Source organism: Coffea arabica, chromosome 6e, assembly GCF_036785885.1.
Source record: "Coffea arabica cultivar ET-39 chromosome 6e, Coffea Arabica ET-39 HiFi, whole genome shotgun sequence".
In the NCBI taxonomy this organism is placed as follows: domain Eukaryota; kingdom Viridiplantae; phylum Streptophyta; class Magnoliopsida; order Gentianales; family Rubiaceae; genus Coffea; species Coffea arabica.
The window spans coordinates 7,778,899-7,805,498 of NC_092321.1; the positions used below are offsets into that span (position 1 = coordinate 7,778,899).

Below are 26,600 nucleotides of genomic sequence, written 5' to 3' on the forward strand. Positions count from 1 at the left end.
TTTCAAGTATTTTAAAAGAATTGTTGACAAAATTTTTATTTATGAACTCTTAATGAAATTTAAACTAATTTATATGTAATTTTAATATTGTATATTACAAATTAACTTTACTACTTAATGGTATAGTAATTATATTAAAGAAATTAAGGAGTAATAAGTGAATATGAGCTAAACTTGAATTAAACTCAAAATTCAAATATATTGTGAGTTAAGCATGAACTTCACACATATTAGGCCAAAACTCATTATTTGAAATCCAAATATATTATTGACTAAATAAATCGAGCATGAGGTTGTTAAAATCCGACTTAGATGGCCCGACCCGACAACCTTAACTTCAACTAGGATGTATGTATTAACTTTCAATTTTTATTAGTAGTATTTGAAACTAGAATATCTATTTTCATGAGCTGAGTTGAGCAGTGAAATCCTTTAAACAACCTCTAGATAGATAATTAAACAAGAATAACTTGTTGTCAGAGGCTCAAAGAAAAATTTAAAGAAATTTGTTCGATAATACCCGTTTTTAATTATTGAATGTTGTAAAACTAACAAATGAAGTAAAAAAAAATGCAGAGAAAAATGTTATATTATTCATCTTTTGAGCACTCGAGCGAATATAATAAACATTCTCTCTACTTTTGACTACTTCTCTCAATTATATTATATTTTGTTATTTCATTAGTACTAGTTTCACAACATATTATCAACACCAATATCCAACTTTAAGCAAAAAGGGAAACATGTGTATCTAGTTTGAGCAATCAAGTACAGGTTTCTACATGTGTTTAACAATCATTCAAACTTGAGACTTGTATTTGATAATTCAAAATTAGAAACTTGTACTTGATTGACTAAAGTTAGATACTCATGCTTCACATTTATTCAAAGTTAGACTTACGCTAATAACGTGTTATGAAATTAATAAAACATAAACTACTAAATGAAGTAAAGAAATGTAGAGACAAGAGGATTAGAAAAAGAGATTATATTCATATATTTTCCCAAAGATTTCAAATAAGACTTGTGAACCCTCTAAGTGATATAAGACTAAAGGCACACCTGTCAATATTAATATAGATATATGAATTTAATATTTCAAATACGTAAATTTATCAATGAATGTACCAAAGGATGAATGCTTAATGCATCTCCTAGGGAGATGAATATACATCACACTTATCATTTCATTAATTTCATAAACTTGAAGATGTATTTGTCGTTCTTCTAACAGAAAAAGAAAAAGAAAAAGAAAAAGCTCCAGCATTAAAATACTTAGGGTGGACAAATGGCACATCTCATTCGCTAATATCCATCGTTGACCAAGAGCCAAAGAGGCCAACCCTTTTTACCGTTTTACTTGGGCACCAAGTTCATGCAGAGACCAACGTGGCTTCTTTTCAACCAATCAACAGCTGCCAACTCACCAATCAGAGAACTGGATATTCACCACCACACCATCCTTGGACAACAAGTTTAGTAGTACCTTCGCGAACCTTCAAGATCCATAGCCATCACCTCGTGCCTTTCCTTTTTCCCCTAGCCGACTCTTCCAGAATCCCAACCCCATATAAAACCCGTCCTGGCCCTCCTCAAGAAATCGCTTTTGATGGTTAGTTTGAAAGAAAGACAGGAGGCAGAAAGAAGAAGAAGAAGAAGAAGAAGAAGATCAACCTGCTATTTTTGTGAAGGATGCCGAGCAGATTTCAGGGGGCGATCAAGCAGGAATGGGAGCCGGTGGTGCTGCAAAAGTCTAGACCCAAGGCTCAAGACCTGAGGGACCCCAAGGCGGTGAACCAAGCTTTGAGAACAGGTGGTCAGGTGCAAACAATCAAAAAAGCGGATGCCGGAGCAAATAAGAAGGCAGCCCCCCCTGCTGTAAATGCAAGAAAGCTGGACGAAGCTGAGGAGCCTGCGGCTTTGGGGCGGGTATTGACGGAGGTGAGGCAGGCCATACAAAAGGCGAGAATTGAGAAAAAGATGAGCCAAGCTGAGCTAGCGAAGCAAATTAACGAGCGACCTCAGGTGGTTCAGGAGTACGAGAATGGGAAGGCTGTGCCTAATCAGGCTGTATTGGCTAAGGTGGAGAGAGTCTTGGGGGTTAAGCTTAGGGGATTAAGAAAATAAATGGCATAAATATAGGCTGAACGTTAATGAAGTTTTGTAAATGAACAATCTGTCACCTTAGGTTGATATTTGTCGTTGAGAATTTCAACCGTTGGATGTTAATTATTATTGTTGTTATGTCGGACGGTGATGTTTCTTGCTTACCTTAAGCATTTACTCAGCCGATAAATGATGCATGTTTATTTTATTTTTGTTTTCTTCTTTGTTAAAATTAACAAAGCCGTATTTTCGGAATTTCTAGCAAAGCACGTCGATTGAGTATGGGCTATCTCAATCGGAAGCACTACTGTTTTTGGCAGGCAAAAGGACTCATGCTGCGATGTAGTAGCTGGGTTTAAAGTTTCAACCCTCCTTTCGAGGGACCACCTCAGCAGCAAACCCCCCCACCCCCCTCCTTCCCGGCGGCCCAAAAAGAAAAAAAAAAGAGGAGGCAACGCTATTCTACTAGCACAGGCCGCCGGCGGCTTTTTCCTATAACTATTAGCTAATAATTTACTTTCGAGCTAGGGAAACAATCAACTGGGCTTACAATTGGAGTTTCCTTTTCGTTGTATAACTATTAAAGAATCTTATCGAGGTAAACATCCTTGGATTGTCTGGGATTGCTGAGACAGCATCCTCATTTTAAATACGGTGGCCCCCACCCAAAAAGAAGAAAAGGAGAACGCTGGAGTCTCTTCTTTGTCCTTTCTCGGAAGAGTCTGTTCTCCCTTGCTTCGACGTTGAAATCCTGTCTCCTGCCTAACCGATGTGAAAAGATGATAGTCTTTTTGCCATTTCTACCCAAAAAGAAAATTTTCGTTTTGCTTAGGTTGGAAATTGCCATAGAGAAACCAATATTCCAAGCTTTAGTTAACCGCTTTAACGAGCAACTTAATCCATCAGAACTCGGGCGAGAGAGACGTCAATTTAATTTTCGACTTTCTTCTTTTTTATCAGCATCGCAGGTAAATAATTTTACAGGAGGATACGAATAAGAAAGTGCAAGAAATTCATTCTCAAACTGACATTATTTAATCCCGTATGAGGATGTATCCTCATTTCGCCGCCTTTTTTTTTTGTTTTTAAAAATTTTTCGATGCTACAGGATGTTTATGTTTACAGCCAAGGTGAATTGTAAATGGGAGTAGCAACAGCTTTAACTACAAGATACTTCTTGAGGCCATCCATTCCCATGTCTCTTCCAAAACCACTCATTTTGTAGCCTCCATAAGGGCTGTCTCTGTCGAAGGCAAAGTAACAATTTATCCAGATAGCACCCGCACGAATTGATCTTGCGACGGTGTTGGCAATGTTAATGTTGTTAGTCATAACGCCCGCTGCCAGTCCATATTTGGTCGCGTTTGCTCTCTTGATTGCCTCCTCAACGGTCCTGTGTGTGTTATTTAGCATGAAATATTACTTAGCATTAACACGGGTCCAGGGAAGGAATAAGGCTTTTGAAGGCTTAGTACTAATTGACTTACTTGAATTTGAACACTGACATAACAGGCCCAAATATTTCTTCCTGTGCAATTTTCATCTCATCCTGCAATGCATCAAGCAAAATAATTGATTAATTGCAACAGGAATCCAAAATGCTTTTGCCAGTCAAATCTGGAAAGTTGTTGATTCAAGAGATTTACCGTGACATCAGTGAATATTGTCGGCTCAATGTAGTAGCCCTTCCTGTCACAAGGCTTGCCACCATGGAATAAGGTGGCACCTTCCTTCTTCCCGTGCTCAATGTATGAAAGTATTCTATCGTACTGCTTCTTGTTAACCTGCATCAGACGGGAAATGAAAATTGAGAATGTAACAACCATGGAGAACTCGTCTCTCAACATTGTGAGGATGATATCCACAGATGAGATGATGGCGATTAGATTTTGCTACTGGACATAAACCAGTTTCTGATTCACATACTTGGGGTCCTTGATGAGAAGTTGGATCAAAAGGATCACCGACCACCCAATTTTTCACCTTCTCCTTCAACTTCAGTAGAAACTTGTCATAAATCCCCTCTTGAACAAAAACACGAGAGCCAGCAACACATATTTCACCCTGGAATTGATTTTTTTTTTTTTTTTTTGGAAGAACAAAAGTAAGTCAGTATTCTTCATCTTTGATCGAAAAACAGATCACACAGACGAAGAAAGAAATTAATGAAAGACTACCTTGTTAAATAGAGTTCCCTGCAGTGCAAGTTCTGTTACTTTGTCAACATCTGCATCATCGAAGATTAAAATGGGGGACTTGCCTCCCAGTTCTAGACATACGGGCTTCAAGTTGCTTGTTGCTGCAGCTTGCATGACAAGCCGCCCTACTTCCGTAGAACCCGTGAAACTTACCTGAACATAACAGGCACGTGTGTCAAATGAAATAAGCTTTCTCACATTTCCTTTCCTATATGGAGTTTGGCACGATACTCGTAGACACAATTCAAGTAAAGCTTACCATATCAATGTCCGTATGAGAGCTAATTGCCGCACCAGCTGTTTGTCCGAATCCTGTTACAACGTTAAGCACTCCATCGGGGATTCCAGCCTGTTTCAAGTAGCAGAATTCGTAAAAAATTTATGGGTCACTCGATTGTTGTCTCGTTTAATTTCACTAAGCTCAAAGAAAATGCAAGATTACCAGCTTCGCTAAATGAGCGTAATAGAGAGCTGACAGAGGCGTTTGTTCCGCAGGCTTGACAACCATGGTGCAACCAGCAGCTAATGCAGGGCCAACCTTCATAGCAAACATTTGACTAGGGAAGTTCCAGGGAATGATGTGTCCAACAACTCCGATGGGCTCATGCAATGTGTATCCCTGTAGCGCGGTCGACATTTTCAGAGTCTCCCCATGAATCTTATCCGCCGCACCAGCATAGTAGCGAATTGTTTCTGCTGCTCCTGGAATTTCCATAATCTTGCAAAGGAAAAACAATTTTCCAGCATCAATTGTCTCCAAGGTGGCTAATTCTTCATTGTTTTCATCTATTAAGTCTGCAAACTTCATCATTATCTTGCGCCTCTCCTGGTAACAACGCATACAGAGAAAGAATGCTTAGTTTCAAGCAGTCCAAACCATACACACTCTCAATTGCTCACAAAGCCATTGAGCTGTAAAATGGACAAATGTAAAAAGCTTTTCTGGATTGAGACTTGCAAGTTCAACCAAGAAAAACGTTTAAAGAAACAACTGATTGCTTAAATCTTGAAAATATGGCCAGAGCGAACGGAAATTGATTTGTGGAAAATTAGGACGAAATATTCACATCATATAGATGCTGAACTTCCAAAAGCCTCCAAATTAAAGCAAAGCATCGCATTCTGGTGATGATGACTGATACTAATGGTGATTGAGACAAAATGTATACTTTTCTGGGCCATGTAAATCCGGAGTGAGTCAAAACTCGACGGGGAAGATATTTCAGCCTATGGTCCCATGTATAACAAATATGCGTGTTCAAGTGTTACACGCATGGCTTAAATTAGTACTCCTATTTTTACATCTATCATATATCAAGTTATCATAATTCATACATAACTTAGGATCAATTTTATTACATTAAGTACATCACAACGTAATTTTTGAATAGAACACATGATCTACTAATATGCCGATAGTGAGTATAAAAAGTACTATTCTTTAAGCGCAGAGTAGGCAATTTATATTTATTTGGTGGATCCCAGAAACCACAAGTGTAGGAATTGTGGCACCCAGCTTAGGCGGTAATAAGATAAAGATAGTATTGAAAAAAACTACTCCTAGTTTAAAGAGTTTGATCACAGAGTTGACTTTTTGAGTTCTCTCAGCATTTGCCAGCGGAAAAATAGGCTTAAGAACATGAAGCAGCCGGATACCATTAAAATATTACAACTATTAGCTGCTACTTGCCGCCTTCCTCTTTTTTTTTTTTTTGTATATCCTATACTAGAGAGAGGGGAAGGACATCAAGAGGTCTGAAAGTAGCTCAGAGGGAACTGAATCATCACCGAACCAGACGGGTGCACTGCGCATCCGTCTGAATTTTTTGAACAGAGCGACTTTTAATGTGACAAATTGATGGGAGGCAATGATAGGTTTCATGCATTGGTGGTGGCCACCAACCCAAAGGCGGGTGGTTTACTTACCGCCTTCCGGCTTAAATTTCATAGGCTAAAAACTGATACAACAAATTGTACAACTAATCAAAAGTGAAAACGTGGCAATTAAGAGTAAAAGTTCCTACATCGAAATCAGGCAACAAGCAGGGCATTTAGATGTGCGTCACCGGTTATAATTGCCTTGTAGAGCGGGTATCAATGATTTAATTCTACGTTGAGGTGTTCAAATATTCTTCTGTAAAGAAAAATCAAAGTTCTATCATCCAAAGCAAACCATATATTTCTCGTGACCACTATTTCGGTTAAAAGTCTTTATCTTTGACAAGACTTTGATCATGGAAGAAAGGCCAATAAACAAATTCTTTAACTTGATTGATCCGGCAGGTTAGTTTGCTTGGTCCGGATACTCAATCTTCTAAATTATTAATTTGTCATCAGTAATTAACTTGGATATCATGCGTATCATTGACTCACGTAAAAAAACAGAGATGAATTTTAAGGTGATTACGGGCTGTAACTACTGAAACACTATTGAAAGAAAGGAAGCACTGGAGAGAAGAATCTTACAAAGCCAGGTAAACGAGGCCATGGGCCGTTGTCAAAAGCTTCTCGGGCAGCTTTGACAGCCAAATCGACATCTTCCTTGCCCCCCTCGGCAATTTCTGCAATCACCTCCCTGTTTCTTGGATCTATTGTCTGAAAAGTCTTTCCTGTGTGATCAAATTTCCAGAAAGATTAGTCTTCGTCTAAGGTCTAACCACGTGAACGAGAACCTATGCAATATCAACATCAAAGGTCTTCGGTTTTCCTATTATGCAAATGGTATGCACACTTGCAAACGACATGTTTAGAGGTAGATATTTATTGACTACGCCGCACCAGCCGATCGATATGCACAATTGGAGATCGGGAAAACCTATAATCATATTATCTCTGTTTTTGAGGATACGTGTCTCGAATTCCAGAAGTAGGTTCCGATTTGTTTTGTATATGCATCGGCAATGCAATATTGAGAATCAACTGTTGCAAGCAGACGAAAGGTTAAAAAGAAATGGTTATTGTTTGGCTCATCGACTTCTGAACTATCTTCTACTGAATGAATTATTTGGAAATAATTTTCCTTAGTAGGTGACAGTTTGGAAGGAAATGAAATGTATGCTGTAGCCTCTTCTCTGTAACTAGTAAAGAGTTGCACCTTTCTAACGCCGAAATTCATATCCGGGAAGAACAGATTACGTGCATCAGAGGATGGGCTTTATTACTTATGATGATGATGATGGATGACAAAACTATTCTTGGCCCTCCAAAGAGATTGGAAGAAATCGAGGCATAGTAGGATTGCCAAGAAGAAAACACCAAAGTTTGAATCAATGACTAAGATTAATAGCTTTGCTTTCAGATAATCTGTAACCAGTACGGAAAACAGATGATTTGTCCGGCAAAGTTGCAGCAGTACGAATTTCTTTCCGGAAAAAAAGTTTCTTCAAATGCCATGTGCTATAACTGAAGCTCCCTTTTCCCTATCCGCCACTCTTCTTCGTGCAATAGAAAAAGAGTTTCCGTTCTCACGAAAACGTAAAACACATGCACATAGGAAACATCGGAACAGACCTCTGTTTTATTGGTCAATTAATGAGCGTGAAAGAAATGATAGGAGAACATAAGGAAGAAAAAAGTAGGAACCTGAAACAGAATCAACGAACTCTCCATTGATGAAGAGCTTGGTGAACTTTATCTGAGGAACAGGAACCTTGACGTGAGAATCCAAGCTTCCATTGCCGTTACTTTGGACAGCCATCTCTCAAGCAGAATCAACACCTCACTTTTTTTTTGTAAATAACTCCCCCCCGTCTCCCACGTTATCTCTCCACTGAAAGAAACAGCCCACGCTTGGACGACTATATATACACAAAAAAAAAAAAAAAAATTCAGAGCAAGGCACGAGAGAGCCCAAACCCCACGCGTCACTGAACCGGGTCTTTGGTTTTTTGTGCTAGTCCAATTAAAAATTTAGAATACGTCACAGGCAGCCAGCAGAGCCACTCGGTGTTGGGGCCCTCCTGCTGTTGTCATCGCGGACAAATTCCTGGGGGTTTGTTTGGATAGTCATACATTATTATTTCTCCAAATATTAATTTGCTTGCTCACAATTACAAATCTTCAATAAATATTCCTCCCATATGTCATATGTGCATTATTATTTGATCAGCTTTATTATTGTTATTAATTATTGGCAATCTAGCTAGTGCGTTTCTGTCTGGTTAACCCGATCTGTATTGTTCTTTATCATCGTTTTTTCCCCCCAAGGCATGAGGCCTAGAAAACGAATTAAATTCTTCAACACTTGAATCAATCACAAATTAATAAAAGCATATCTGAGTTAAGCATTTAATGTTTGTAGAAGTTTTAATTTTAGCTTTAATAAACCTTTTTTTTCAAAATCCTTGCACTCCTCCCCACACTCTTTGTGCCCTCAATTATTAGGTCGAACACTGAACATAGTAGCGGAAAAGGTTCTCCAAGTTCACCGTCCAATAAATATAATTTCAAATTTGTTAGAATAATCAAGTAAATTTGAATTTTTTTTTTACCGGTTGAATATTCAACTCATTTAATCTTATTTGTACCCCAAAAGCTATGGGAATCTGGAAGAAGACGCGAAACTTTTCACCTAAAAGTTAAAACCTTAATCACGTTGGCTGCGGAAAAGCTATTGACCGCTGAAAAGGTCTACACTTTACCCTCGAATTTCCTTGTACATGGACGCTGCAGCTTGGCTCATTTTGCGGATTGTTAATTGGGTGTTCTGCGTTGAATTAGGAATTTATATATCATCTCTCATTGATTTTGACAGTCTAGACCAAAGAAACATTTTTTTTTTTTTAAGATTATGTTTAAACAGATGGCTAGTAAAGTGGTTGAATGTTAAACGCAATTTTTTTTCTAAGATTTATATTACAATACTTTCGTGACCGGATTCATATTTATAAACCGGAAAATTCATCTTCGTCGTAGACTTTCAATCTCATGAAACAAATCCAAAGTGAGACGTAGGATGAAGGGGCGTGAACTTAGTTCATCATCAAGGTTTTGCTAATTAATTACATTCTTGTGACGATAAACGGATTTTTATTCCTTTTGATAGGGAAGATTACTGGAAAGCCACAAGAATTTATGAGAATATTGATTAGACAGCTGCGCAAATTGATGATACCATGCTTTATAGTACTAAAAGCACAGGAATTAGGCTAAAAAGAAATAGCGTTAATCCATATTGCAATCCCATTAGTTTTTTTTTTTTCCTTTTTTTTAAATAGAAGCAATCCCAATAGTTTACCGACGTGTGTCGATTTTATCAAACAGTGCCATGGTCAACGGGATCAATTGCCGATAGTATTCCCCAAAAAAAAAAACTATAACAATTTGCTAGATTTGATGCGAACACCCCCACTGACTCCATGTACATTAATCCATGAGTAGTTGCGTCTTGACTTTCATCATCTTCCAATTTGTTAAAGTCGGGAAATATATAAATGCATGTGGGGGCTTCTCTGACTTTTAGGTCATGTTTGGATTATACTTTTTGGCAGAAAAATTAGAGAAATGTTATATACACTTCCACTATCATTTTTGCTATATAATTTTTATATATTAGATTATATAATATAACAAATGGTAGGAGTATAAACAATAAAATATGAAGTGCAAATAACAATTTTCGAAAACTATAGGAATATTTTTGACATAATTTTTAATTATCTTTTTATTTCATATACATTAAATCGTTATACTATATCTTCTAGCGAGACAAACATTTACATGGGGGTGGAAACTGATCGCTTCTAATATTAATTGTCTCGTTATTTTAGCGATAGAGGGAGAGAGAGAGGGAGAGAGAGACTTATTTATGTATACATCTAATGTTATTAATTGTCTTTTGATTTAAAACCAACCACAAAAAAAAGAGAAGGTCTACGATATATTTGAGTAGCACACCGGAAGCTTTAGTTTATAATACCATCACATCAAATTATTTGATGATCGGTAGAGATTAAGAAATGATATTCACAGTGCTAGTAATATTTTATGGCGGCTACTAGTTCCAGGGATCACATGTCCTTCCTCCAGATAATGTGATTGTATCAGTTTATTTATTTTTTTAAGGCATGATTGCATCAATTTAACCCCATTCGGAGTTTTGGTAAGGGGACAATTGTAACAAATTCTGAGATTCAATAGATCATTTTAAAAAGGGTTTTAGTAGCATAACACACACGATGTGAATATAATTTTGTAGAGATAAAAAAAAAAAAATCTTAGTGATGCGTAACTTTCGAAATCAAAGTAAAATTCATATTTTCCTTCAGAAAAAAAAGAAGAAAGACAGGATTTGGTTCGTCAAGGGCAATTAATATCAGCTCATAATTTAAACTAACAATAATATAACGATGATGCTCGACAAGCCGACTTAAACAAATTTTTTTGGACCGACTGAATATTGATCGATATCTTCTTCTGGACAAGACATGCTTGGGCAAGCGTCCGGTGTTTGGTGGCTGTACTGCTTGACGATCATTTAAGATCCACCTCTAACATAAGCACTAAATTGGCGATTCACTTTCTCATTTTGCAATTAATACAGGATATCATAAGTCATGGTTGTCAAAATTCTTATGATAAAAGGAAAAACTTACAATTGGAAACCTTTTTGTATTATTGATTGAACACCTTTTTTTTTATATATATCTTGACGATTATCTCTTATTTACATCGCACGACGAAAAATATTAAAGTGAATTAATTGAATATCATGAAGTATAGGAATTTTAGTTACAGTCTATTGCATTCCTATTTCGCTTGGAGAATATGGGTAGAAATTACAAAAATTGCCTATAAATGAAAATGCTAATTTGCAGTGAAATTATAGAAAAAAAAATTGGTCAATCATGCATATAAGCTATTCAGGTGAGAAATGCCAAATACACCGAAGTTTGTAATTCCACGATGCCTTACTTGAAATTTTTTTTATAGATAACCATACGAGACAACTCAAGAATTTTTTTTTCCCATTTAAATCTTCTGCTCTGAAAAATAAATTTTGAGATAAATTTGAATATTAATGTGATAGGCCCAAAGAGTCAACCGCCATTTACATATATTGAGTTAATTAATTGTTACATGTTGTGTTAATTTCAAAACAAACTTTGGCATAAGCATTTATTATTATTAGTATTATTTTAACATTTATGGTATGACTAGTACTTATTGCGTCCCTCACATTAATATTGAACTTTCATTTTCAAGAAAAACCATTTCGTCTACGATTAAGTAAAATGTCCTAAATGAAGATTGTGAAATCACCATCAGCAAGTTCACTTTCCCATTGATGTGCCACTTATCAGAATAGAGCCAGAGGTTTTTCTGTCTACGCAACTGTTTACGTCGCCTTCCTTCAACTCTTAAAAGTTAAAAGAGACAATTTTTTTTTTTTGCCCATGCTCGAGCATTTTCAATGGGCTGCAAATTGCCAAATCTCTTAAATGGGGCAACGCTCACAGGGTTGACGTTGACAATAATACAAGAAGCTCCTGATTTTATCTTCCTTTATTTTGGGGCAAAAACCTCTTTTAACAATCAAATTATTTTTCATCAGTAATTGACCACTAAACAACTTTATCGGTAAACTCGTGATCATTTAGTCGATAATTGCTCTTAATATGTGAAATTAGCAATGCACACGTGGCATATCGCGGGGGTAATTTTGTCAAACATCTACGCGACGCTATTTTACAGATTAACTGCTAATTTCATAAATTATGAGCAATTATCGATCGAATGATCACGAGTTTACTGATCATGTTGTTTAGTGACCAATCATTGATAAAAAATAATTTGATGGCCAAAACATGATCTGATCAATAGTTTAGTGATCGCTGAAGTTTTTTTCCCTTTATTTTATCTTCCTTACGGGACTTTGGAGTCGAAAATGGGTCGACCGTCCAGTTGGGTTATGGAAATCTGCAGCCGCCGTCCAATCGAGCTCAGGCGAGAGCAAGTTGACAAATTGACCAATTAAAATGGGGTTTCAAATTATACAAGTAAGATTCATTGCACGTAATCCGGCGGCCACACCCCCACACGCAGGCGATGGTACCCCCGTACCAGCACTCACATTCCTGCATCCATCGATTCAGTCAGAAAAAAAAAAGGCATTCCCCCTCATTTGACGGACTATTATTTCATGCAATACCTCTTTGGTGATAAGTATATATATTGGTCTGTTGCGTGATGATAATGCGTTGCCTAATTCAATACTCCTACCTAAGTTGACTCCACATTTGAGAAAAACAAAAGTTCGAATAAAATGGAATTGAATAAATGATATGATGTAAACGCTTGTTCCAAAATTACAATGTTTCTTTTCTTTTTTCTTTTTTTGGGGTTGGGTGCTTTATAGTGTATAGTACTGTAGAATAGTTATACTGATTCAATTTTCCATTTTTTTCTTCAACGACTACACAATTCAAGTCTTGTATTCCATGACATTGGGTCAACATAAAAAAGAACCTTCTTTATTAAATATTAAAAGAGAAGCTAAGGGCAATATGTTTCCTTCCTTGACGCAAGACTAACAGACGCAACAGAACACTAATCAGTGAGTAAAATAAATGCGAATGCTTCCGTCGTAAGATCATATCCCATTGATCTAATTTATTCGTCTGCTTAAGTCCAGCAAATGCCCAAGAATAATACGGATGAAGATTAATAAATCAAATGTATATTATACTGAAGAAGATATTAGGGACGGTCAATGTAATAGTAGTTAATTACAAGGTGAAAGAAGTATGTGTCGTGTGGAAAGCTCTTGCTACTAAGTGGACTATTCGTTTCTAGCCAGGTCCATGCTACCTCGCATCTATTTCTCTTCCTTATTTGTTTTTGGTTAATAAGAGGGATAAATGCCGTGAAAAGAAAACTGATTTGAAGGAACATCACAAATTGACAATCCTTCAAATCGACTTGAGCCAAATGGACTGTTTTTGGTTTAACATTATTAATGCTTTTATTCCTGATGTGAACCTTTCTTATTTGTTTTATTTTAAACAAAGCACCAAATTTGGTTCTTAAATCGACTCGAGCCAAATTTGGTCGTTGCTAAACCACATGGGGACAATCAAGAAGCCCAAAAATGTTGGAAAATCTGTCTCTTTTTTTGGGGGGCTAGTCATAAGCAATCATAGGGATAAGTCCAATAATATGATGGTGTGCTTAAATCAAAACAACCAAAACTAGGGTTGTGGCTTTGCCCATAAAACTTTAAAAGCCTGAACCCTGTACTTGTTTTTAGTTGGCTTTATGTCTAGGACAGTGCTGTAGTGCCTATAGTTATGGTAACGATGTTAGGGAAACCTACTATTACAGGTTTCTATTATCTTTAGTGACAAATCGAATTTTTTAGCGACTTTTTAAATATTATATTAAAATAATTAATATTAACTTTAGTAAGTTTTTAATTAAAACGAGTAAGTATATGCCTAAAAGATAAGTTGTAGTCAAAAATAGAAATTTACCCTTTCAATAATTTAATTTACTTATTATTTGACAAATGTTACTTTTGTTTAATTAAAACTTATTAATACTAAAAGTAAAAAAAATTACATATTAAAGTAAGAAAATAATCGGTTTCTAAAACGGTTTGGGTTTCCACATCTCTCTAAAGTTGCTTCCCTTCTTTTTATAAAAGGAGTACGATCATCATCTTATGGAACGGGATTAGCTTTTGCTAAAATTTAGAAAATTGATCAAGCGGGCTAAGCAATTCTATCTTCAGGCTAAACTCTTCTGGTAGGTTTCATGCCTCAGTCTCTATTTCTGCCTTCTACTAAGCATTGATTCTCATTTCAGTCAATCAATTGGCCTGCCTAGGCGCGGAGGAAAAGCTAAATATGCTTTATAGATAGCACAGGTTCAGGAGAAAGGGTTTCCCCTCTATCAGACACAACAAAAGGGTTAGCAACGGTGGTAGCCAACCAAAGAGCATATGAAAAATAGCGGTGACGAGATTAGACCATCATGTTCTCTTGAAATCGTTTGTTTATATTGCTGTAATTTATTTATATTTCATTTGTTTTGTTTGTCAAGATTTTCTTATGAAATCAGGGCTGAGAATTTGAAGAATTTATTGCAATTTTGGGGTTGAAATTGTCCATTGAAACATCTAGGAAATGGTTGTAGTTTTGATTGTTTACGGGTAAAATATGCTTAATAGCCATATGAAACATTTAGGAAAGGACTTGAGACTAGGTGTTTAAGTTAAATGTGATTAATTTGGGAATGCATATAAGATGTTCGGTGAAATGCCAAAGAGAAATTTGACTTGGTGGTTTTGATTTTCAGTTTGGCGGACAAAATACAATTGATTCTTAAACATTTTAATATTTTTGATGATAATAAGCTTTTTGATAACTACCATTGACTTTGTCTCTAATAATTTCGTAAGCACGTTCCTGGCATATATACATAATCATAATTTAGTCTTTTAGGGTCAACTTTCAGAAGCAGTCAAATGGTTCGATATCTGTAAGAACATTCATAAAAGAGCATGAAGGCAAAATACGCAATGACATAATCAATTTTGCCTTCTTGAATTCCTCTAAAAGAAGGAATTTTGTCTTCTTTAATGAACGGAAAACTGATGTTGCAGACAAGTTTTTGCTGCTTATAGGTTTCCTTTGCATAAGAACTAGGCAATCTCTTTCAGGCATTTGTAGGTTGTACTAGGCTCTCTTCTGCAACTTTCGACCAATCCTATTTGCAAAAATTTTTTTTTGAGTCGCATGTTCTTTGAGAAAATCAACTTCGTTCAATATTTGAGAAGCTCACTTATATATTTCCTAAGACAGGAAACGCATGGTACAAAGTACATCTTGCTAAACAAATACGCAATCAATGTGCCTACTTGTACTTTCATTTATTTCATCTTCAGTATAGAAGAACAAACAAATAAAAAAATGACATAATCAATTTTATGCAATAATGAAACATTTTGAAATGTATTTACTTCCAGTTGAATTATTCCGTGGATGACCATACAAAATAACCCTTAACATTTACTTCATCACTACAAAAGGATGAAAAATACCATAAATAATTACCTGAAGGAAGAATAGCACATATTCTGCTATTGTTCTATCGTTATGTAGTTGTTCTTGGCTATCCAACCTAACAGCTTCATAATAATTCTTCCAAAATTTAAATGAAAGGAGCAGTCTATCTTTGAGAGCCACAATTTTGCTTACTCAATTATTAATCGAGTATTCAAAAGGTGATTTTGAATATATCTTATTCTGGTAGTATCCACTCGAGATTTTAGGAGTGTTAAACTTGTATCATTTTTTTAAACAACGGCTGCAGAACAAGGTGAAATTATTGTCAGATACAATAGCTAGAGTTGTAAGACTTTCTTTGCCTTATCTTGTAAAGGGGCCAAAAAGGAGTTAATGGATAGTAACTGGTTTCAGATCATTCCTCCTGGTCAGGTAATATATAGCTTGCTTTTATTTTTGTCTCGAGACATGCAATATAATTGTGCTGTATTTGCATTTGAATAGGCATTAATGTGGGCATGCAATCCTTCATTAATCCAAAGTCATGTACGAAACACTAGCTTGTTAGGAGACGAAAATCAGGTACATTTTTTTCTTCTTCACGCCTAAGTTTTATGTTACCTATTTGCTATGATTATGTGTTGTTGTGGCCTTTTTTTAATACAAATCTTGTGATGGTTTTGTAGTGAATGAACCAGATTTCAGCCAAGACCATTAAGAAATTTTATTCTTGAGAGGGTACAGATTTTTCAGATGGACTTTGCTAAAAAATTTTAGGATGATTTACGTTTCTCCGAAGGTAGTGTAATGCGTTTTGATTGTAAATCTGAACACAATCTCCTTAGTTTGCAATGATTGGTGTTTACTTGTTTTAATGTGAATACTTTCAACATCCAAGTGCTCTTGGGTTTGTAAACGAGAAATTTCAATTCAAACCGAAGCTTTTGATAGTGATTTCAGAGCCCTTGATTTGCAGGTGATCATAGTCTCAAATCAAGTTACTAGCCTCTTGATTGTTTCAGTTTCTGAACCCAAAGTCTTTGTGCTCTAAATTCAGTTCTTGGCCATGTAATCTTGTCATGCTTAGATATCCATATCTAGTAACCTGCCGCCTTAATTCTGGTGCATAAGTATCAGTTATTAAAAGTTAGTAAATTATATAAGATCTGAGGTTGCCATTCTTTGTTTTGGCCAATTTGCATTAGATGGACCTTTGTTTAGTCCAAGTACTAAATAAATTGGTGAGTAGATTATTACTGATGCTCAAAATGAGCCGTTTCATCCTATTTTGAAATACCAGTTTTATATAAAATGTCGTGAGACATGTAGAATTTTGTTGTTTACTTCAAATTGGACTGGCTTACTTGATTTAAGTGCCGTGATTTCCTCAGTAAGCCATTAGTAGAGGTCCAAACAAAATGACAATGGAAGTTTTGAATATGGTTCCCGTGTTGCTCAATATGACCTTTGATATGCTTCACTTTTGTACAAGTTACTGAGCAATGTATGCCTTGATCAGGGAAAAGAAAAGAGTTTGAGCACTTGTCTGTCAACTCTTCTCTCTGTGTGATCAAAGTAAAGAAGTTTATGTGCAGGGCGGCAATCTGTGCCTTATGGTGGGGGAAAAATAAAAGAATTTGAGGACGTGTCTGTCAATCTTTTCTGTGTTTGATCAAACTAGAGAAATTGAGGTGCTTCACAGCTGTCTGTACTTTTATCTCTGTTTCTTTTAAGGGCTTTGAACCTTATGCAGTGATTGTGAATGGAATATGGAAGCAACTCTGTTTAAAGGTGTTCCCTGAGATGTCCACTGTTACTCGTGCTATTGAAATTAGTAACATTGTAGAACCTGTGGAATCCAGGACCAATGAGCCTATTGAATGGGCATGTCTGAAACGGGACCATAAAGTATATGCATTTTTGGCTCAAGGTATTGCCTCCTTCCCAAGAAAAGAATGCTTGTCTGAGGCACTTGGTGCTTCAAGCACTGACAATTACCCAGATGAAAGCATTCAGAATACCCCGGAACCAAGTGACAGGATTGATCAGAGACCTTCTTACTGGTCGAGCAAGGGTGAAATTGATTCTGCAGTCCCTGAGACATTAACGTATAAATTGATGGCCAAACTCTGTGTGATTACTGAAATCCATATTCAACCATTTCAAGGTTATTTTAGAAGACTTTTCATTTTTGTTTGGGGAGGAGGGGGTTGACGGTGACTTCTTGTTTAAAACCTGTCTCTTTATTGGTAGAAAAACTTGATTTGCATTATCAGTGTACTTTCAGTTTGGTTCCCCCATATATCCAGCAAAGGCTGTAAGATTTTTGATGGGGGATTTGTATTGCTGGTATGGAAGCACAAATGGAGGGAGAAGTGTCTTTAGCTGCACAAGAATCTTGTCATGAAATATTGCTGGTCCAGATTCAGTATTACTAATTAACTGCGTTATAGGAGAATTGTTTGCAAAAGTTCAAGCTGCCAGAACCTGTCCTCTGCATTGGAGGGATTCTGCAAGTCCAGCTATTGGGTAGAGTGCAGAAACAAGAAATAGATAGTTTGTATTACATATGGTGAGTCCTACTTTATTATGATTTTTGTCGCTTGTGTTTGGTGCACAAGCGAGAGGGATTTTTCTCGCATTCACAGGTTTGGTGCAAGTATAAGAGATTGGGAGCACATGATCCTCAACACATTACCCGGTGCTAGATGGATTATGGTAAATGACTACGACTACGACGGCGACGGCGAGGACGATGATTTAGATGACCAGTATAACTAAGTGCTTCTGCTTCTTGCTACGCTTTCTGGTTTTCTTATGCTCTGTTCCTGCTGCCCTTCTGTAAGCTCTGAAGCACAAGATAGAATTTTGGAATTTTGGATTTGTTGGTGGGAACTAGTTTCGACTTTCTTTGTCCGTTCATCGTAACCGAGGAAACAATAGTTGTGGGGGTCTCGTAAATACCTTCAATGAATCCGGAAAAAGGCTACCAGCTTTAGGTACTATGAATTCTTTGGCATAAAGAAATCCAAGCGTTACTAGTGCATCAACCTTTCCTACTCTAACTATAATTAATGGCTAATAAAAGTCACCTTGGTACTTATCTCTTGAATTCTTAACTGTTTCAAAATTTAATAAAGAATATTATCACAACCACAACACTTTTGAATTCAAAACTACAAACAAGCTTATCCTTTTTTTAAAAATTTTGGGTTAAAGCTAGCAAAAGTTCTACTTATTTGCACCTTTCCTGTTAAAATTAATTTTTGTTGCAATTTCCTATTTTAGTTATCCATTCGACACTAGTACGGGCATAGATACGGATTAAGCAACCAGTTTGAGGAATAATATTTTTTATTAAAAAAAATTAATTTGAATTGAATTAACAATTTGATATTTTCACAAAAAAGTGTCATTTTTTTTGTCCTTTTTCAAAAAAATTTAAGACAACTATATTTTAGTAATTGTTGTCATTGACACTTAATTGAAGTTCATTAAGAATAATTGAAGTTCCGATATCAATACTCTATTCAAATGTAAAAATTCAACCTAAGTAACAAAATAAATGATATCTAAACAAATGAAATATGCGTTCAATTGATCGTGTTCAAACTACATCTTCTGTTAATAGTTAGTATATATGAAATTGTATTTTCCATTTGTAGAAAATTAATATGCATTTTATATCTACTAACGAATAAATTACCTATGTTTTGAACAAATCAAACCTAAACTTATTGTGTGATATGTATATAGTTGCTTACATTTATACGTATGCCATCATCCTTTCTTTATGATGGAAATTTCTTTTGATTATATTTAGGGGTGGCAATTTGCGATACGACCTGAAAAAATGATATGAACCTAGCACGATATATATTGATTCGGATTGAGGTTTTGCGGGGTCGGGTTAGAATCGAGTCGAATGCGACGAACCCGAAAAGAAAATGGGTCTTATTCGGGTCAAACCGTGGGTGATCCGATACGACCCCCCGATCACCTGTTTATGAATTAAAAATTATTTTACCTAACTAAACTACGTTATTCTTTTTGTTTCAAAGGCATTAATCACTTAATCCTAAATGAATTTATTTAACTTATTTGAAGTTGAAATTATTATATTTAGAAAAATAATTTATTATATTATTTTTTACTTTTATACTGCTTTTATTTATTTTATATTTGGTTTGGAACAAAACACTTTTACGATGTTTTTAATTTATTTTTGATTTGGTTTGGGATTATTTATTTAAATTTTTATTACTTGATTATGTAATTAGTCTTGTGTGAATTACAAATTACAGTGGTAAATTAATAAATTAAAATTAAGTTTTGGGTCATTCGGGTCGTCCCGCCAACCCGACAACTTGGAATTTTCAGATTCGGGTCAGATATCCTGACCCGTTTCGGGTTGGGGGGTCAAGTTCGGGTCAACCAGTTTTCTATTATACCTGGATCTCAACCCGACCTGTCACTCCGATTTGGACCCGATTGCCACCCCTAATTATATTGTCAAAAAAATAACATATTTTACAAATTATTCCAATTTATTTAGAAAATGTTACTAATTTCATTAGAAATTATGAAATGTAATCATGGTTTATTAATTTTTTACTAAATATAAATACAACATACAAAATGAAAATATATTTGACTTTGTTTTACTTTGATCAGAAAAACTTGTGGTACAAATAACGAAATAGTGACAAGGGTGCAAATTTCAAATCAACAACCAACGTACACTTAATTACGCTAATTTTTTAGTTGACCAAACTAATATATGCCATAAAGTAACTAGATTTTAGCATTTATAAATTGGCAATTTTAGCAGTTTATATACCATTCACCTATAAAAATTATGATTATTATAAAATGACATTTTATAATAATTTACATGCTATTTGCCAATTAAAAGTAAGTTTGATAAAAAAAATATATGCATATAAATCCATTTTGTAAATGATACAAAATATATTTGAATCTCACGAAACTTAATCTATGGGTAAATTTACTATAGTTTTCAAAGATTATGCCACATTAGTACAAATTTAACTTTTATGCTTGTGACCTAGAAAATAAATTTATTAGAACACATAACCTTTGTAAATGATACATACATTTATTAAAATGCTTAAAACACATAACATTGATGAATGATACATACAATCATATATTATACATTTACGTTACCAACAATTACTAACTATAATATTAAGTTTCAATCATTAATAAAAAAATCTTAGCATTATTTTAAATAAACTTTCTAATACTTGTTTCATATAAGTTTCTTTAAGTAAAATAGTAAATTTATGCCACAAACTAGTAAGTCTTGATGATTAACCAAATTTACTATTCTATCAACAGGATTTACTATTAATCCGTGAAAACTTACTATTACTTGAACTAAACTTACTCTCCAAGAAGAAAGTTTCGAATATAGAGTAGTAATTTATTTATTTTTTTAAAAGTAACTTTCATTTTTATTTCAATTTACTTTTTAAGACATAAATAGGATAACAGATTTCGTTCCCAAACTTACTTTTTAGAGAGTAAGTTTAATTCAAGTAATAGTAAGCTTTTATACATAAATAGTAACTCTTACTAATAACATGGTAAATTGATTAATAATCCAAACTTACTGATTTATGGGACACATGTGCTATTTTATTTTAAAACATATTTCAAACTAGTATTAGGAAGTTTATTTGAAATAATGATAAGATGTTTTATTAATAATTAATTCTTAGTACCTTAGTTAGTAAGTACTCATAATATACCTGTATAATACCTGATTATAGGTATAATTTAAAAAAATTATTTATATATTTTAAAATACTATGAAAAATAGTTTGACTTTTCACATAATCTTGTAAAATATGAAATAAAATTTTGTCGTATTATAAGTTTTTAATCATTTTCAATTTTTGAAAGGTTTGAAAGTTCGAATAACAATAACAACAAATCTTACTAGTTATATATAGAATATTACTTGTTTATATATCAAAATTTTTATAATTTAACACCTATGAATATAATAAGATGATAAAGTTTTAATAAATTTACATCTGAGACACAAGAAATAATAAGAGTAAAAGCCTAAACAAAATGAGAAATAATATAATAATAAAAATGACAAAATTAGTATAACAATTAATATAAGAAAATCAGTATGATCTTGATTTTTTTCCTTGGGAGATTGTTCATAAGAATGGGATCCAATAATTATAAATGAAAATCACATGCATGTATAATCTATTGTATAATTTAAATTAAATTTAGTTCACCTATAAAATGGTCCTAAAATAATTAGTACACTATGATAAATGTTATTTTAACACAAAAATTTTTTTAACTAAAAGTCTGAAATATCCATGACATATGTATGAGAGATATTTTACCATATTTGTATCTCACATCTAATCATGAAAGTTAATTTGAGAAAAACTATTTTTGACAATAGAATTATTTTGAATTTAACCAACAAGTTGAGATTTTTTAAACAATAAAAGTGAAATATTTTGGGAACTTAGTTGTTTATTTTCCCGTAATAAAAAATTTAACATATGACAAATTATTCTTACATATTTTATAAGGTCATATGCAAAAAAAAAAAAGTTTTCATAGTATATTTAAAATGCTTCAAACATATAACATTTATAAATGATACGTACAATTGTAAGTTTCTTTAAGTAAAATAGTAAATTTATGCCACAAACTATTAAGTTTTGATGATTAACCAAATTTACTATTCTATCAACAATATTTACTATTAATCTATAAAAACTTACTATTACTTGAACTAAACTTACCCTCCAAAAACTAAGTTTCAGATATAGAGTAATATTTTATTTCATAAAAAACAAAGTTAGTTCCATATTTATTCAAGTTTACTTTTTGAGACATAAAAGTTACTAATATATCGAGTTAACTTACTATTTTTTATGCAAAACTTACTAACTAGCATTTTAGGTACTATTTCATTTAGATGACCAGTACAACAGGTCATCAAATGGTCGCTAAAAGTATTTTTACCTGTTATATCAGGTAAAAATAGTTTCGTTACCATAACTATCGTTACTTTAGACTTTTCCTTATGTCTATGCCAGGTAATTTATCCCCAAATAAATAAAGAAATAAAATATAAAACATCATTCAGAATAAACATATGTTCCAACTAGGAAGGCAATTCTCGTTCATTCATGTAACAGGAAATGTGCCCGGCAGTCTTAAGACTCGACTCCTAGACGACTCAAAGCCAAGGTGAACTATAGAGAGGAGTTACAACAGACTTCACTTGAAGATACTGATCCAGGGCTTGCATTCCAAAATCTCTGCCAAACCCACTCATTTTGTACCCACCATATGGGCAGTCAATGTCAAAAGCCCGGTAACAATTTATCCAAATGATACCTGCCCGGATTGATCTAGACACCGTGTTGGCTATGTTCAAGTCGTTGGTCAAAATGCCTGCCGCCAGTCCATACTCTGTGGCATTGGCCCTCCTAATCGCCTCCTCAACAGTCCTGCAGACGTGCCCCGAAAATTTTAGTACATTGGCGGCAGGCAGGGCAAAGCACAAGTAAAACTTATAAACTTACTTGAATTTCATGAGTGAAATGACCGGTCCGAAGATTTCCTCCTTTGCTATTCGCATATCGTCCTGAGAGGTGTGCAGAAAGAAGAGCGAAACAATCAGAAATCAAGGTGTCCTTTTTGAAACATCCAAGGAAAGCGCAAGCTGTAATTTACATCCACAGCTTACCTTGACATTTGAGAAGACAGTTGGCTCAATGTAATATCCCCTGACGCCGCATGGTTTGCCACCTGTTAACAATGTGGCGCCTTCTGCCTTGCCAATTTCAATGTATGATAGAATTTTGTCGTACTGTTTCTTGTCTACCTACAAAATCATACTATTGACTTTACAATAACAGTGAAGGATTGGTATCCTGCAAATGGAAATTGGCAATTATTCAATGAGGAATTCATTCCCTAACGGAGAAAAAAAGGTTCAATTGTTCAATGGGGAAATCATTCCCTTATGGAGACAAAGGTTCAACGTGTATGAATTATAATGCTCCCAGGCTTTCCTCTTGATATGATTAGCTATGAGTCAATTCAAAATTTGAACATGACAAGGCCATCCCACCCTCGTGAGTTGTGAGTCTTGTGACCCTCCCTCCCCCAAAAGAAAAGAAACAAAAAAAAAAAAACACCTTTTCTGCAGGGGCCGCTGGCTCTCTGCTTTTGTCTGTCATTTTTCATATCGAGTTGGCCGGATGCATTATCACGACAAAGAAAAGCAAGGTAGGAGATGGGACTTCTCTGGAGTTTAGCAGATAGAGATAGTTGTATGATCTAGTTGGCACTTGGAACTACGTAGAAACTCTGTTTCTTCTCTTTTTACTAGCCCAAGTATGCCTTCTTGCATTCTTTCTGAAGGACTGTAATCACTAGAGATGAATCTTACTAAATTGGGGTCCTTGATCTCAGCGAGGATCAAAAGGTTCAACGTGTATGAATTAGTAGTATGCCCTAGAATGCTCTCAGGCTTTCCGCGATAAAGAAGAAGAGATTCAATGATCGATCTTACTTGGGGCCCCTGATTTGAGCGAGGATCAAATGGATCACCAACAATCCACGTTTTTGCCGTCTCCACTAACTTGTTGGAAAATTCTTCATAAATCCCTTCTTGGACAAAAATACGAGAACTTGCTACACAGACTTCGCCCTGGAGAAAGTATTACTAACTCTTATCAGAACTACTTTTCCGTAGATGATTTAGCTAAAATAATTGCTACAATCTTCACCTTGTTAAATAGACTGCCCTGAAGTACAAGATTAGCTGCAGTACCAACATCTGCATCATCAAAGACAATGAAAGGGTTCTTGCCTCCAAGTTCCAGTGAGACTGGTTTCAAGTTACTTCTAGCTGCAGCTTCCATTACTAAACGTCCAACTTCTGTGGACCCGGTAAAAGTAACCTACAGAGGGAAAAAAAGCCCGAAAATGCTTGCTATTATGATGTCAAAACACAAACACATTTAATTTCCTAGCAGGCTTAATTTTTCAGACGGCATTTTTCCATGGAAAAATAAGCAGCTGCAGAAGTTGAAGATTGACCTTATCAATTTCCATGTGAGATGAAATGGCAGCGCCAGCGGTATGCCCATATCCGGGTACAACATTAAAAACGCCATCTGGAATGCCAGCCTGCAGATTGAATAACGTCCGAGGATAATCAGTCGTTGAGCCCAAAAGAAAAAAAAGGTTGTTACATTAATAGCCTGTGGTAATTTCTGTACACAATTGATTGATGTTACTCTAGAGGTGAATAAAGCTGACCGAAATCCAATCTTACTTTCTTTGCTAAATGGGCAAAGTAAAGAGCTGTAAGAGGAGTCTGTTCAGCTGGCTTTATGACAACTGTGCAGCCTGCAGCTAATGCAGGTCCAACTTTAAGAAATAGAAGATTGCTGGGATAGTTCCAGGGAATGATGATTCCAACGACTCCAATTGGCTCGCGCAACGTGTAACCTTGAAGTTCCCTTGTCATCTTCAAAGTTTCTCCGTGGATTTTATCAGCTGCTCCTGCATAGTATCGCAGAGTCTCGGCTACAACTGGAATGTCGACGGCTTTGAGCCAATGGAACAGCTTGCCAGCATCAAGTGCTTCCAGGGCTGCTATTTCTTCTACATTTTCATCAATTAAGTCCGCGAATTTCATCATTAATCTTCTTCTCCCCTGATTGCATCATCATCAAACTATTAAGGTTGTTTGCGCGAGAGGGTTTCAACTTCTAAGTAATAGCATGATTCACTACCGAGTACTGACATGAGCTCAACTACTTAAAACTGAGGATGAAAACTGGTGGAGAAATGAATTACAATTCAGAAAGTTGAACCGTGTTTCGTTTAAAGCAGGAAACGAAAAAAATTGGATGGGAATAGAAGAACATACGGGGCCTGGGAAACGAGGCCAAGGGCCATTGTCGAAAGCCTCTCGTGCAGCCTTTACAGCTAAATCAACATCTTCCTTGTCACCTTCAGCAATTCTTGCTGTTGGTTCCCCAGATCTTGGATCAATTGTCTCGTATGTCTCCCCTATAGATGATAAAAAAAAAAAGACCTGATACTAGTGATTCCGTAATGGTTACATCAAAAAGGAACTGATAAAACAATAAAATCATTGCGTTGATTATGCTTGAGCTTGCTTAGAGGTAAAATATAAAAATATCCAGAACCATTCATCTTAACTTGTAAACTCCAATACCCACAAGAAGTTACAGCTCCTGCGGGTATACAACAATAAATCAAAGAAACTTAGACCCAAAAGATTTCATAAAAAAAAAGCAAAGACCTGAGACAGAATCAACAAAATCTCCATTGATGAATAGCTTGGTGAACTTTATCTCAGGAACCATGAAGGAATCCTCTAATTTTCCATTGCAAACAGCTGCCATTGAGGTACAGTATGGAAAAATGGTATAGTAGGTATGTGAACTGTTGAAGCTATTGGAAAGTGAGAGTAATGTTGCACTACCACAATCTTACTCTAAAAAGCCGATGGATGACAATGAACTGGCGCTACCCCCTTGACTTACTTGTAATGCGTGGATGAGGCCAAACGACAGGGATAGCGTGTTCTGTTTAAATGTTTAATTGCACGCAGATCATGACTTCTTGAAAGCTTTGGTATAATTTATTCACGACCTTTGGAAGCTTAATTGCATAAGCCAAAGTCTAATTGATTGCACATGAATCATGACTTTCGGAAGCTTAATTTTCAAGTTTTCCCCTTCATGCATGAGCCAACGCCTAAACGGGAACCTCTTTCTTGCATCTTTCTTATACCTATTTTTCCTTCCTTGCTCTGGCGTCACGGCACTATTGTTCTAGATACAATATAGGAGTAGTTATATTTTTGTGACTGGAATTTTAGTGGAAAAGACAAAAGAAGATTCGTAGAAATCATTTTTTTTTGTGACATTTGATTTTGAGGGAACAAGAAAGGAGATGCCAAAAGATAAAACTTTGAATTTTCCGTCGGAAACTTGGAAAAGTATCACTAACAAAATCAATTGCGTTGCGTTGCGTGTCAATTATTACATCTTTCAAAGACGGGTTTAGGGACTAGGGACTGATTAATGCCTCCATTTACCTAAAAGCAATCTTGGGCCTAAATGCCTACAAACTCATCGTCATGAATTGGCCAATTTTTCCAAAACAATCACAATTGTCGTGATAAACCCCTTTCTTTTTTAATGTGATTGTAACTCTAAACCAATTT

The 26,600-nt window shown here is 35.2% G+C and overlaps 4 protein-coding genes across 4 annotated transcripts; 2 read left to right on the top strand and 2 right to left on the bottom strand.

The window, feature by feature from the left end:
• The first annotated feature begins 1,545 nt into the window (after positions 1-1,545).
• LOC113695571 (multiprotein-bridging factor 1c-like) lies at positions 1,546-2,314 on the top strand. The gene has a single exon (XM_027214703.2). It carries the CDS (start codon positions 1,693-1,695, stop codon positions 2,125-2,127), a length of 435 nt encoding a protein of 144 aa, XP_027070504.1. The 5' UTR covers positions 1,546-1,692; the 3' UTR covers positions 2,128-2,314.
• A 795-nt stretch (positions 2,315-3,109) lies between these two features.
• On the bottom strand, positions 3,110-8,085 carry LOC113697392 (aldehyde dehydrogenase 1). Its single transcript, XM_027216988.2, has 9 exons — positions 7,887-8,085; positions 6,771-6,913; positions 4,747-5,130; positions 4,564-4,653; positions 4,284-4,457; positions 4,033-4,170; positions 3,753-3,890; positions 3,594-3,655; positions 3,110-3,499 (listed from the first exon to the last, which is right to left on the bottom strand). The coding sequence occupies exons 1-9, from the start codon at positions 7,999-8,001 to the stop codon at positions 3,226-3,228; spliced, it is 1,518 nt and encodes a 505-aa protein (XP_027072789.1). The 5' UTR covers positions 8,002-8,085; the 3' UTR covers positions 3,110-3,225.
• Positions 8,086-13,888: 5,803 nt separating this feature from the next.
• LOC113694685 (F-box protein At4g00755-like) lies at positions 13,889-18,205 on the top strand. Its single transcript, XM_072054896.1, has 6 exons — positions 13,889-14,048; positions 14,130-15,742; positions 15,815-15,892; positions 15,997-16,109; positions 16,830-17,477; positions 17,587-18,205. Exons 5-6 carry the CDS (start codon positions 17,114-17,116, stop codon positions 17,715-17,717), a joined length of 495 nt encoding a protein of 164 aa, XP_071910997.1. The 5' UTR covers positions 13,889-14,048; positions 14,130-15,742; positions 15,815-15,892; positions 15,997-16,109; positions 16,830-17,113; the 3' UTR covers positions 17,718-18,205.
• A 4,215-nt stretch (positions 18,206-22,420) lies between these two features.
• LOC113697419 (aldehyde dehydrogenase family 2 member C4) lies at positions 22,421-25,884 on the bottom strand. Its single transcript, XM_027217023.2, has 9 exons — positions 25,671-25,884; positions 25,272-25,414; positions 24,672-25,055; positions 24,434-24,523; positions 24,121-24,294; positions 23,904-24,041; positions 23,073-23,210; positions 22,909-22,970; positions 22,421-22,833 (listed from the first exon to the last, which is right to left on the bottom strand). The coding sequence occupies exons 1-9, from the start codon at positions 25,771-25,773 to the stop codon at positions 22,560-22,562; spliced, it is 1,506 nt and encodes a 501-aa protein (XP_027072824.1). The 5' UTR covers positions 25,774-25,884; the 3' UTR covers positions 22,421-22,559.
• Between the last annotated feature and the right edge of the window lie 716 nt (positions 25,885-26,600).

Excerpts from the sequence above, each read along its gene's own strand:
- LOC113695571 (XM_027214703.2), top strand. The coding sequence starts at position 1,693 with ATGCCGAGCAGATTTCAGGGGGCGATCAAGCAGGAATGGGAGCCGGTG.
- LOC113694685 (XM_072054896.1), top strand. The coding sequence starts at position 17,114 with ATGTCCACTGTTACTCGTGCTATTGAAATTAGTAACATTGTAGAACCT. Across the intron at positions 17,478-17,586 it reads CCATATTCAACCATTTCAAG|TGTACTTTCAGTTTGGTTCC; the intron begins GTTATTTTAGAA and ends TTGCATTATCAG.
- LOC113697392 (XM_027216988.2), bottom strand. The coding sequence starts at position 8,001 with ATGGCTGTCCAAAGTAACGGCAATGGAAGCTTGGATTCTCACGTCAAG. Across the intron at positions 3,891-4,032 it reads CTTCTCATCAAGGACCCCAA|GTTAACAAGAAGCAGTACGA; the intron begins GTATGTGAATCA and ends CGTCTGATGCAG. Across the intron at positions 3,656-3,752 it reads CAATATTCACTGATGTCACG|GATGAGATGAAAATTGCACA; the intron begins GTAAATCTCTTG and ends GATGCATTGCAG.
- LOC113697419 (XM_027217023.2), bottom strand. The coding sequence starts at position 25,773 with ATGGCAGCTGTTTGCAATGGAAAATTAGAGGATTCCTTCATGGTTCCT. Across the intron at positions 25,415-25,670 it reads TTTTGTTGATTCTGTCTCAG|GGGAGACATACGAGACAATT; the intron begins GTCTTTGCTTTT and ends TATCATCTATAG. Across the intron at positions 25,056-25,271 it reads GGCCTCGTTTCCCAGGCCCC|GGGAGAAGAAGATTAATGAT; the intron begins GTATGTTCTTCT and ends TGATGCAATCAG.